The 12500-nt window shown below is 47.9% G+C and overlaps 1 protein-coding gene across 2 annotated transcripts in view; it reads left to right on the forward strand.

The window, feature by feature from the left end:
- LOC311100866 (Na(+)/H(+) exchange regulatory cofactor NHE-RF1-like) overlaps positions 1-12500 on the forward strand; it is a 46126-nt gene that overhangs the window by 24775 nt on the left and 8851 nt on the right. For both annotated transcript variants that reach the window (XM_084141863.1, XM_084141862.1), the window contains exon 2: positions 8553-8723. In XM_084141863.1, the coding sequence (XP_083997989.1) occupies positions 8553-8723 (171 nt within the window). The remainder of the gene's footprint in view (positions 1-8552; positions 8724-12500) is intronic.

A 12500-nucleotide genomic window follows, 5' to 3' on the forward strand; every position in this document is an offset into this window, starting at 1 on the left:
ATATGGGGTTCGTTCAGGAAAGCCTGTTTCTCTGGTAAACTTCAGACTTGTTTTCAGAGAGAGACAGAGAGGGAGACTGATGTGATGTGAAGCCATGTAAATGTTGTGGTCATGTAGCTCAACAATGGGCTGTTCGTGTTTGCCGCGTTATGATATCCTTTTGACTAGAGCAGAGGTGAAAGGGCCTTCTATAACCAGCATGACAGTACTTCTCTGTTTACATTCATTCAGCCATTAGCCCATGCCCCACACCTGCCTCACCCGTCTCCCATCTAAAAGGATGGAGAGAGACACACACCCAGTCCCCCACACCTGCCTCACCCGTCTCCCATCCCGTCTCCCATCCCGTCTCCCATATAAAAGGATGGAGAGACACACACCCAGTCCCCCACACCTGCCTCACCCGTCTCCCATCCCGTCTCCCATCCCGTCTCCCATCTAAAAGGATGGAGAGACACACACCCAGTCCCCCACACCTGCCTCACCCGTCTCCCATCCCGTCTCCCATATAAAAGGATGGAGAGACACACACCCAGTCCCCCACACCTGCCTCACCCGTCTCCCATCCCGTCTCCCATCCCGTCTCCCATATAAAAGGATGGAGAGACACACACCCAGTCCCCCACACCTGCCTCACCCATCTGTCTGTCCGTCCGTCCGTCAGATGCGTTGATGCTGACTCACTATTCATGTTCAAACACAGGCCCAATCATTGCTCAATAATGAGATGTTATCAGGTGCTGTCAGACTGCTGTGTTCATCCGGTGTGTTGCACCTTTGTTGATGAAGCTAGTGTCTTCCTATGGGTGGCTCCCAGATGGCACCCTGCTACCTACGCAGTGCCCTATGGGCCCTGGCCATTTGGGATGAAACCTGTGTCTTAACTTGACCCTGTAACTAGTCTACTGCTATCAGCCCATCTCTCTTCAAACTGTCCTGTCCTGTGTAGTGTAGATGGATCTGATTTGAATTTGCAGTGCTAGATGTTTCTCCAGTTAGTTGATGATTATCTCTGGGTGGTTGTGCAAGACAATAGTGCAGATCTAAGTTCAAGGGTTTCACACAAACTCTTACCTGGTAAAATAAGGGTTAAATATACAGTATATATTTTTTAATTAAGATGCAACACCAATAAAACACCCTCAATCTTCAAGCATGGACTAAATGTTTTGGTTTACCCTCTATTGCCACTGTAGATATTCATCTCTTATCGATTTTCTTCACAATGGTACAGTGATGAAGACACATTGAAACAACCAGACTATGAGGACCGTAAAAAGCCTTAGCCACCAGGATGATTCCACAGCAGCAGGAGTGGAAAATATTATCTGATTGTTTTTGCAATTCTCACATAAAAACTTATTTGGGAGGAAGGATGTTTGGAATGCTTTTTACATTTGTATTGCAAAATTTTGGGGGGGCCTCCCAAGTGGCGCAGCGGTCTAAGGCCCTGTATCGCTACAGACCCGGGTTCGCCGCGGTCTAAGGCCCTGTATCGCTACAGACCCGGGTTCGCCGCGGTCTAAGGCCCTGTATCGCTACAGACCCGTGTTCGCCGCGACTGGGAGACCCATGTTGGCCCAGCGTCGTCCAGGTTAGGGGAGGGTTTGGCCTGCCGGGATGTCCTTGTCCCATCACACTCTAGCGACTCCTTGTGGCGGGCCGGTTTCGGAGGACGCATGGCTCTCAACCTTCGCCTCTCCCGAGTCCGTACAGGAGTTTCAGCGATGGGACAAGACTGTAACTACCAATTGGATATCACGAAATTGGGGAGAAAAAGGGGTAAATATAGTTTTAAAATCTTAGATACCAGAACAATTCTTTGCTGCCGTGGAATCGCCCACCAGAGAGTTAGTGTGTAGTGGAGTTTAGTTTGTTGTGTGTTGGCTGCAGTCCTGGGTCCCCTAGATACCGGATACACATCTTTCTGTAGTGAGCTGTAAAAACATTAACCTTTGAGATGCAGGACTAAGGAATGTTATGACAAAAAAGAAAGTCCAGTTTTTACAGGCCTTTAGTTTCCACGTGTAAGCTAGGCAGTGCTATGCAGATATGCTCATCTTTATTAGTAAGGATAAGGTAGCTGCGTGTTCACACACTCACACACACCCATTAGTATTATGAAGACTCCGTGCCACAGTGTGAGGTTCAGTCATTTTGACACAGCCTCCAAGACTTCCTGTTAGCAGTAGGTCTACTACCTGACCCAATATGTGCTCTGCGGTTTTCTGAGAGAGTGAGAGAGAGAGAGAGATGGGCGGGCCTGTGTGTACTTGTGCTTCCTCTAGGTATTTGATCTAAGTGTGGCACCAAGACTGCAGTGCAAACAGCCTCATTTTCAGTCAAAATAAACCAATTAAGGCCTACAAAAGGCAACCTACTGTAGAAGCTAAAGGCGTCCCGCCTACGTAATGGTAGGGGAAAATCTGCTGAGTCTCTCTTCACTATGGACGTCACAAAACAAGTACTCTGTCTTTTGCGTTCCTCCCACGCTATTCTGATATAGCCTACTCATCCTCCTGCCTATCCGAAGGCTGTTGTGAGTCTGATTCTCCTTACAGCAGTGTAACACACACACACACACACACACACTTGACTTGTGCCAGATGGTAGTTATTTTCTCCTTATACAACGGATGGGTCTAATCCTGAATGCTGATTGGTTAAAACCTCATTCCAGCCAGTGTCTATTCCACAAGTTACCACCGGCTAAATCTACGACGTTAAAATGCCTATTTACTCTGTTCCAGTCTCAGCTTCGGCAAACAGCACGACAGCCTTTTCAGAATCAGGAAAAATACAGAGGGAGAGACAGGGATGCGTCCCAAATACTACCCTATTCCCTATATAGTCGACTACTTTTGAAAGTATTCACCCCCCTTGGCATTTTTCGTATTTTGTTGCCTTACAACCTGGAATTAAAATTGATTTTTTGGGGGGTTTGTATCATTTGATTTACACAACATGCCTACCACTTTGAAGATGCGAAATATTTTTTATTGTGAAACAAACAAGAAATAAGACAAAAAATAGAAAACTTGAGCGTGCATAACTATTCACCCCCCCAAAGTCAATACTTTACAGCTGCAAGTCTCTTGGGGTATGTCTATAAGCTTGGCACATACTGGGATTTTTGCCCATTCTTCAAGGCAAAACTGCTCCATCTCCTTCAAGTTGGATGGGTTCTGCTGGTGTAAAGCAATCTTGAAGTCATACCACAGATTCTCAATTGGATTGAGGTCTGGGCTTTGACTAGGCCCTTCCAAGACATTTAAATGTTTCCCCTTAAACCACTCAAGTGTTGCTTTAGCAGTATGCTTAGGGTCATTGTCCTGCTGGAAGGTGAACCTCTGTCCCAGTCTCAAATCTCTGGAAAACTGAAACAGGTTTCCCTCAAGAATTTCCCTGTATTTAGCGCCATCCATCATTCCTTCAATTCTGACCAGTTTCCCAGTCCCTGCCAATGAAAAACATCCCCACAGCATGATGCTGCCACCACCATGTTTCACTGTGGGGATGGTGTTCTCGGGGTGATGAGAGGTGTTGGGTTTGCGCCAGACATAGCGTTTTCCTTGATGGCCAAAAAGCTCAATTTGAGTCTCATCTGACCAGAGTACCTTCTTCCATATGTTTTGGGAGTCTCCCACATGCCTTTTGGCGAACACCAAACGTGTTTGCTTATTTTTTTCTTCAATGGCTTTTTTCTGGCCACTCTTCCGTAAAGCCCAGCTCTGTGGAGTGTACGGCTTAAAGTGGTCCTATGGACAGATACTCCAATCTCCGCTGTGGAGCTCCTTCAGGGATATATTTGGTCTCTTTGTTGCCCCTCTGATTAATGCCCTCCTTGCCTGGTCCGTGAGTTTTGGTGGGCGGCCCTCTCTTGGCAGGTTTGATGTGGTGCCATATTCTTTCCATTTTTTAATAATGGATTTAATGGTGCTCCGTGGGATGTTCAAAGTTTCTGATATTTTTTAGAACCCAACCCTGATCTGTACTTCTCCACAACTTTGTCCCTGACCTGTTTGGAGAGCTCCTTGGTCTTCATGGTGCTGCTTGCTTGGTGGTGCCCCTTGCTTAGTGGTGTTGCAGATGCTGGGGCCTTTCAGAACAGGTGTATATATACTGAGATCATGTGACACTTAGATTGCACACAGGTGGACTTTATTGAACTAATTATGTGACTTCTGAAGGTAATTGGTTGCACCAGATTTTATTTAGGGGCTTCATAGCAAAGGGGGTGAATACAAATGCACACACCATTTTTCCGTTATTAATTTTTTTGAATTTTTTGAAACAAGTTATTTTTTTCATTTCACTTCACCAATTTTGACTGTTTTGTGTATGTCCATTACATGAAATCCAAATAAAAATCCATTTAAATTACAGGTTGTAATGCAACAAAATTGGAAAAGGGGGAATGAATATTTGTAAGTCGCTCTGGATAAGAGCGTCTGCTAAATGACGTAAATGTAAATGTAAATGTAAATGAATACTTTTGCAAGGCACTGTATACGGAATAGGGTGCCATTTGGGACGCAGTGAGACAGAGTGAGAGTCAAATACTGCTGCTGCTGGTGGGTTGAATGCTTGGAGCTCGCTGCTCTGTAACTCTGCTGCATTAAAGCTTCAACAAAATACCTTGAAGCTGAATGAGATCTTTAATAGACAAGCGGCTGTTTTTGGATGCTTTGAACTGTTTGTTTTGAGCTGTGCCATTTAAGTCGGCACTACTAGTGTTGCCAAAGCTCAAAACAAACCGCTCAAATCATCCCCAAAACATCAATCCATTTACAACTGCTTGTCTATCAAAGATTGAAAGTCTTTGCTGTGGCTACAGCTGGCTGAGGAAACCACCCTCATAGTGTTTAGATTGCAGGTCTTTGCTGTGACAGCGGATGGCTTGGGATCAGGGGATCAGCGGCTCAGGCCTCTCCGTCTCCCCAGGACAAAGCTTCTCATTGTCAGCCTGCCTGGCCTCCCAGACCCCCTGAGGACGACCTAGGGTTGGAGATGGGCGTAGTGACAGACACCAGCAGGATGTGTGGGGGCTTTAGTCCTTGTGCTGTGTAGTTCTGTAAGGAGACCCTGTGTTATGCTACCTTCCCGTGGGCAGGATTCTTCTCACTCAACATCAATGGCTGACAGTCCCAGCAAGGACCAACACCCTTTTAACTCCCAACAGTCCTAACCTCAACATGTCAGTCTGCCAAACACAGTCCTATTGAGATGGAGAAGAAACAGTCCTGTCTATGGAAAGTAGGGATGATGGGCGAGGGGGGAGAAAGAGAGAGTCTTGGGCTGGTTCTCTCTCTGTTCTCCTCCTGTGTCTTGGGCTGGTTCTCTCTCTGTTCTCCTCCTGTGTCTTGGGCTGGTTCTCTCTCTGTTCTCCTCCTGTGTCTTGGGCTGGTTCTCTCTCTGTTCTCCTCCTGTGTCTTGGGCTGGTTCTCTCTCGGTTCTCTCTCTGTTCTCCTCCTGTGTCTTGGGCTGGTTCTCTCTCTGTTCTCCTCCTGTGTCTTGGGCTGGTTCTCTCTCTGTTCTCCTCCTGTGTCTTGGGCTGGTTCTCTCTCTGTTCTCCTCCTGTGTCTTGGGCTGGTTCTCTCTCGGTTCTCTCTCTGTTCTCCTCCTGTGTCTTGGGCTGGTTCTCTCTCTGTTCTCCTCCTGTGTCTTGGGCTGGTTCTCTCTCTGTTCTCCTCCTGTGTCTTGGGCTGGTTCTCTCTCTGTTCTCCTCCTGTGTCTTGGGCTGGTTCTCTCCCTGTTCTCCTCCTGTGTCTTGGGCTGGTTCTCTCTCTGTTCTCCTCCTGTGTCTGGCTGGTTCTCTCTCTGTTCTCCTCCTGTGTCTTGGGCTGCTTCTCTCTCTGTTCTCCTCCTGTGTCTTGGGCTGGTTCTCTCTCTGTTCTCCTCCTGTGTCTTGGGCTGGTTCTCTCTCTGTTCTCCTCCTGTGTCTTGGGCTGGTTCTCTCTCTGTTCTCCTCCTGTGTCTGGCTGGTTCTCTCTCTGTTGTGCTTGTAATAACTGGAGACCTTCGATGGCCCTCAGTGCTTTCTTCTCTCTCTCTCTCTCTCTCTCTCTCTGTGTGTGTGTGTGCATACTATTTGTGTCTCCCACATTCAAAATCATGTTTGTTTGACATCATTACTGTTGACACTTGACAGTCAGGAATGTGAGATTGTCCTGGCTTCCACCCATTCTACTATGAGTTTTAATAGTTTAATGTACCATTCAGTACAGAAGCTGTCATACTGCCTGTGTTGATCGTCCTCAACAGTCAATGGTTATGAAGCCATGTGTGAATCAATGAAACGCTCAATAATGACCTTCCATGTTCATCCCAGCCAGAAACAACACTGCCCTGACTATTTAGGATATTTAACCAATCATATACCGCCGTTGAGTCTCAAACTGCACCCTATTTCCAATATAGTGCGCTACCTTTGACCAGGGTCCATAAGGAATAGGGTGTCATTTGGGACACCGATAAACTGGGTTTATTTTCTGCAAGTGAGCAAGTATTCTACAGCAGGGAGACACCCAACATGGGTGGACGTTCAGGATCAGAATGCAAAGGTTGCTCTTAAGGTTGGTAACAGATAATTATTAACAGGTGACTAACGATTACAGAGCGATAATCTCCGGAACAACCCTTTTTATCAGTGAGGAGGAGCACTTTTTATTAGGGCTCATGATGTTTGTTCTCTATCATTGCTGTTGTATGCTAAATAGTTATAGGCCCTATATATCCCCTGGTCATAAAGTGTGTCTCCACCTTTCCAGCATCAGGATCTGTTCCATTAGTTATGACTGAAACAGGATTTATCACCAATAACCAGGGTGTTTTTTATTCAAAACGTTTTGTCCTCAATAAATCTGACTACATTTCCTGTCTTCCCTTGCTATTCTCATTAGTGTTGAACCATATCACAGCCATATACATTTAGAGACTTCTGCTAACTTTGTTTGAGATTTGGAATTCTAATGGACGCCATATTGGGACCAGAAGTTCCAAGAACAATTGTAGTCTGGTTATGAATGAGAATGTTTTGCATAGAGGGTTTGGTTGGTGCCAACATGGAGGTTTGGTTTCCAACATGGAGGTTTGGTTTCCAACCTCTCTCTGGCTGTGCTGTTGATAACCTCATTGCCCTTTCTGCTGCTACAGTCCTATGTAGCTGTTAGCCTGTCCCCACCTCTAGTGGGATTAAATGCTTAGCCCAGCATATGGCCACTCCTGGATTAGCCCGTTACACTGAACACCAGTCAGTGTCCAGAGCTCAGCTAGACACTCCAGGAAGCCTTGTCACTCACGTGAGACACAGAGTTTAACGTGCGCACGCACACAGCTCTCTCACACAACCCAAGCCACACACACTTGTTTCTTTTATATTTATTTTATTTTACCAGGCAGGTCAATTAAGAACAAATTCTTCTTTACAATGACGTCCTGGAGTCTGAACTGCTCCTCTTAGATACAGTATTATCCTACTGTTCATATTCATAGAACTATAGTATGTAACATGGAGGAGCTATAGTATTCTTAGAGGAAAACTGAAGTATGCTTGATTGGTCAGTATATAGTAACAGCAGTGCGCTAAGTTCAATACGCTTCATGTCCGTTTTCCTTGCTAGCCGTCTCTATGTTCCACATTTGCACTAATAAAACACAGGGAAACGTTTTAATTGTCCCAGCTCCCTGTCTCTGGTGTAAACCTGCCATGGAGGGTTCTCTGTGTTCATGGAGGGTTCTCTGTGTTCATGGAGGGTTCTCTCTGTGTTCATGGAGGGTTCTCTCTGTGTTCATGGAGGGTTCTCTGTGTTCATGGAGGGTTTTCTCTGTGTTCATGGAGGGTTCTCTCTGTGTTCATGGAGGGTTCTCTCTGTGTTCATGGAGGGTTCTCTCTGTGTTCATGGAGGGTTCTCTCTGTGTTCATGGAGGGTTCTCTCTGTGTTCATGGAGGGTTCTCTCTGTGTTCATGGAGGGTTCTCTCTGTGTTCATGGAGGGTTCTCTCTGTGTTCATGGAGGGTTCTCTCTGTGTTCATGGAGGGTTCTCTCTGTGTTCATGGAGGGTTCTCTCTGTGTTCATGGAGGGTTCTATCTGTGTTCATGGAGGGTTCTATCTGTGTTCATGGAGGGTTCTCTCTGTGTTCTCTAAAACATTGACAACAGGAACTTAGTCTATTTCTCTCTGGGTCTTTGGATGGTTGTTGAACGCTAGAATCCAGTCTCTCTCTGGATCTTTGTCACACTAATGGTATTGTAACCACATTTTGATATCTGTTGCTTTAAAATTTGGGGTTGGTTTGGTGCTAATTTTTCTCTTTGCGATAAGCAATCTGCTATTTCGCTCTTTGTAGAGGTATAGATCTGTGAGGGAAAAGATCTGCTCTCCATGTAACAGTGTAGATATGTGCTGAACTAGACATGCTTCTCTCTCTCTCTCTCTCTCTCTCTCTCTCTCTCTCTCTCTCTCTCTCTCTCTCTCTCTCTCTCTCTCTCTCTCACTCTCTCACTCTCTCTAGGCATAGGTATGTGGTTAACTAGATCTGTTTTCTCTGTAGGACTGGAAGGCAGATCTACGTCCTCGTCTGTGCTCCATGAAGAAGGGTGCGAAGGGCTACGGCTTCAACCTGCACAGTGAGAAGTCTAAACCAGGCCAGTACATCAGAGCTGTGGACGAGGACTCTCCTGCTGCCAAGGCCGGCCTCAAACCGCAGGACAAGATAGTACAGGTATATATATCTTTACTGTACAAACAGAGACACTGTACATGACGTTTTTATAAAGCCAACTACTCAGCAGCACATCCCTCTTATCCTTATCCTTAACCATATTAGGAATGCAGGGCAATGTTCTTCTGGTACTGTTTGTCTTCACCCTTATCAACATGTACAAACATGATGTCTTCTCTATTGTACAGATAGTATGCAAGGCATCAAAACGATAATCAGTCTCACTGTGGGAACGGGGCATGTGCTGACCTTGAGGATGAATGTGTGTGTTGTAATCTCATTACTTCAGTGGCAGAGTGGGAATGGTAATCGGTACTGGGATTAGGTAATGCACTGCTAGGAAGTGACTTTGTGTGCGGCAGAGAGTGAGAGAGGGAGAGAAGAAGAGAGAAGAAGAGAGAAAGTGAGGGAGAGAGAGCGAGACAAAAAGAGAGGGTTTGTCAAGGCCAGTGGTGTTAGGGTTTGTCAAGGCCAGTGGTGTTAGGGTTTGTCAAGGCCAGTGGTGTTAGGGTTTGTCAAGGCCAGTGGTGTTAGGGTTTGTCAAGGTCAGTGGTGTTAGGGTTTGTCAAGGCCAGTGGTGTTAGGGTTTGTCAAGGTCAGTGGTGTTAGGGTTTGTCAAGGCCAGTGGTGTTAGGGTTTGTCAAGGCCAGTGGTGTTAGGGTTTGTCAAGGTCAGTGGTGTTAGGGTTTGTCAAGGCCAGTGGTGTTAGGGTTTGTCAAGGCCAGTGGTGTTAGGGTTTGTCAAGGCCAGTGGTGTTAGGGTTTGTCAAGGTCAGTGGTGTTAGGGTTTGTCAAGGCCAGTGGTGTTAGGGTTTTTCAAGGTCAGTGGTGTTAGGGTTTGTCAAGGTCAGTGGTGTTAGTGTGAAGGGGAAACAGTCCTTGATACTGTTGTAGTTTTTTGGGCCCTTGGTCTCTATGTCGTAATACGACCACTGTCTGTCTCTGACATGAATTACACTCCAATCACACTGACTTCAAACAGTATCTAACAAAGGTCAAGGCTGTAAGTCTAACTAATGCTTTATACTAACCAGGCAAACGGTTGTGAGCTACCGTTCTTAGGTATGGTACACACACACACACACTGGGATCAGGGAGAGAGTGTATAAGGGCTCTGATCTGTTGTTTGATCAGTATGGAAGTCTGTGATCGAGATCGCAAACGGTATTCCCACCTCTGACTTTCTCCCATTGGAATTCAATGTGTGTGTGTGTGTGTGTGGGTCCTATAGCAGTGCCTACTTCCTACTAGGGTGCTTCCTACAGCGTCCCTAACCGTTTAATTCAGTTTGAACCTCCAATAGATAACCACCCACAACATGGCTCACTGTTCTCTCTGTGTTATCATGGGGGATGTACTGGACAGCTGTACCTTTTTACTCTCTCTCTCTCTCTGTCTCTCTCTCTCTCTCTGTCTCTCTGTCTCTCTCTCTCTCTCTGTCTGTCGCTCTGTCTCTGTCTCTGTCTCTGTCGCTCTGTCTCTGTCTCTGTCGCTCTGTCTCTGTCTCTGTCGCACTGTCTCTGTCTCTGTCTCTGTCGCTCTGTCTCTGTCTCTCTCTCTGTCGCTCTGTCTCTGTCTCTGTCGCTCTGTCTCTGTCGCTCTGTCTCTCTCTCTGTCTCTGTCGCTCTGTCTCTGTCGCTCTGTCGCTCTGTCTCTGTCGCTCTGTCTCTGTCGCTCTGTCTCTGTCGCTCTGTCTCTGTCTCTGTCGCTCTGTCTCTCTCTCTGTAGCTCTGTCTCTGTCGCTCTGTCTCTGTAGCTCTGTCTCTGTAGCTCTGTCTCTGTAGCTCTGTCTCTGTCGCTCTGTCTCTCTCTCTGTCTCTGTCGCTCTCTCTGTCTCTGTAGCTCTGTCTCTGTCGCTCTGTCTCTGTCTCTGTCGCTCTGTCTCTGTCGCTCTCTCTGTAGCTCTGTCTCTGTCGCTCTGTCTCTGTCGCTCTGTCGCTCTGTCTCTGTCGCTCTGTCTCTGTAGCTCTGTCTCTGTCACTCTGTCTCTGTCTCTGTCGCTCTGTCTCTGTCGCTCTGTCTCTGTCGCTCTGTCTCTGTAGCTCTGTCTCTGTCTCTGTCTCTCTGTCTCTGTAGCTCTGTCTCTGTAGCTCTGTCTCTGTCTCTGTCGCTCTGTCTCTGTCGCTCTGTCTCTGTCTCTGTCGCTCTGTCTCTGTCGCTCTGTCTCTGTCGCTCTGTCTCTGTCTCTGTCTCTGTCTCTGTCGCTCTGTCTCTGTCGCTCTGTCTCTCTCTCTGTCTCTGTCTCTGTATCTGTCGCTCTGTCGCTCTGTCTCTGTCGCTCTGTCTCTGTGTCTCTGTCGCTCTGTCTCTGTCTCTGTAGCTCTGTCTCTGTCACTCTGTCTCTGTCTCTGTCACTCTGTCTCTGTCTATGTCGCTCTGTCTCTGTCTCTGTCTCTGTCGCTCTGTCTCTCTCTCTGTAGCTCTGTCTCTGTCGCTCTGTCTCTGTCTCTGTCGCTCTGTCTCTGTCACTCTGTCTCTCTCTCTGTCTTTGTCTCTGTCGCTCTGTCTCTGTAGCTCTGTCTCTGTCGCTCTGTCTCTGTCGCTCTGTCTCTGTAGCTCTGTCTCTGTAGCTCTGTCTCTGTCGCTCTGTCTCTGTCTCTGTCGCTCTGTCTCTGTCGCTCTGTCTCTGTCTCTGTCGCTCTGTCTCTGTAGCTCTGTCTCTGTCGCTCTGTCTCTGTCTCTGTCGCTCTGTCTCTGTCTCTGTCGCTCTGTCTCTGTAGCTCTGTCTCTGTAGCTCTGTCTCTGTAGCTCTGTCTCTGTCGCTCTGTCTCTGTCTCTGTCGCTCTGTCTCTGTCGCTCTGTCTCTGTCGCTCTGTCTCTGTCGCTCTGTCTCTGTCGCTCTGTCTCTGTCGCTGTCGCTCTGTCTCTGTAGCTCTGTCTCTGTCGCTCTGTCTCTGTCTCTGTCGCTCTGTCTCTGTCTCTGTCGCTCTGTCTCCGTCGCTCTGTCTCTGTCGCTCTGTCTCCGTCGCTCTGTCTCTGTCTCTGTCTCTGTCGCTCTGTCTCCGTCGCTCTGTCTCCGTCGCTCTGTCTCCGTCGCTCTGTCTCTGTCGCTCTGTCTCTGTCTCTGTCGCTCTGTCTCTGTCTCTGTCGCTCTGTCTCCGTCGCTCTGTCTCTGTCTCCGTCGCTCTGTCTCTGTCTGTCGCTCTGTCTCCGTCGCTCTGTCTCCGTGTCTCTGTCTCCGTCGCTCTGTCTCTGTCGCTCTGTCTCTGTCGCTCTGTCTCTGTCTCCGTCGCTCTCTCTCTGTCTCCGTCGCTCTGTCTCTGTCTGTCGCTCTGTCTCTGTCGCTCTGTCTCCGTCGCTCTGTCTCTGTCTCTGTCGCTCTGTCTCCGTCGCTCTGTCTCTGTCTCTGTCGCTCTGTCTCCGTCGCTCTGTCTCCGTCGCTCTGTCTCTGTCGCTCTGTCTCTGTCGCTCTGTCTCTGTCGCTCTGTCTCTGTCTCCGTCGCTCTGTCTCTGTCTCTGTCGCTCTGTCTCTGTCTGTCGCTCTGTCTCTGTCTGTCGCTCTGTCTCTGTCTGTCGCTCTGTCTCTGTCGCTCTGTCTCTGTCTCCGTCGCTCTGTCTCCGTCGCTCTGTCTCTGTCTCCGTCGCTCTGTCTCTGTCTCTGTCGCTCTGTCTCTGTCTCTAGCTCTGTCTCTGTCTCTGTCGCTCTGTCTCTGTCTCTGTCGCTCTGTCTCTGTCTCCGTCGCTCTGTCTCTGTCTCCGTCGCTCTGTCTCTGTCTCTGTCGCTCTGTCTCTGTCTCCGTCGCTCTGTCTCTGTCTCTGTCGCTCTGTCTCTGTCGCT

The sequence above is a fragment of the Coregonus lavaretus genome (genome assembly GCF_964263955.1).
Source record: "Coregonus lavaretus genome assembly, chromosome: 25".
Taxonomy (NCBI): Eukaryota; Metazoa; Chordata; class Actinopteri; order Salmoniformes; family Salmonidae; genus Coregonus; species Coregonus lavaretus.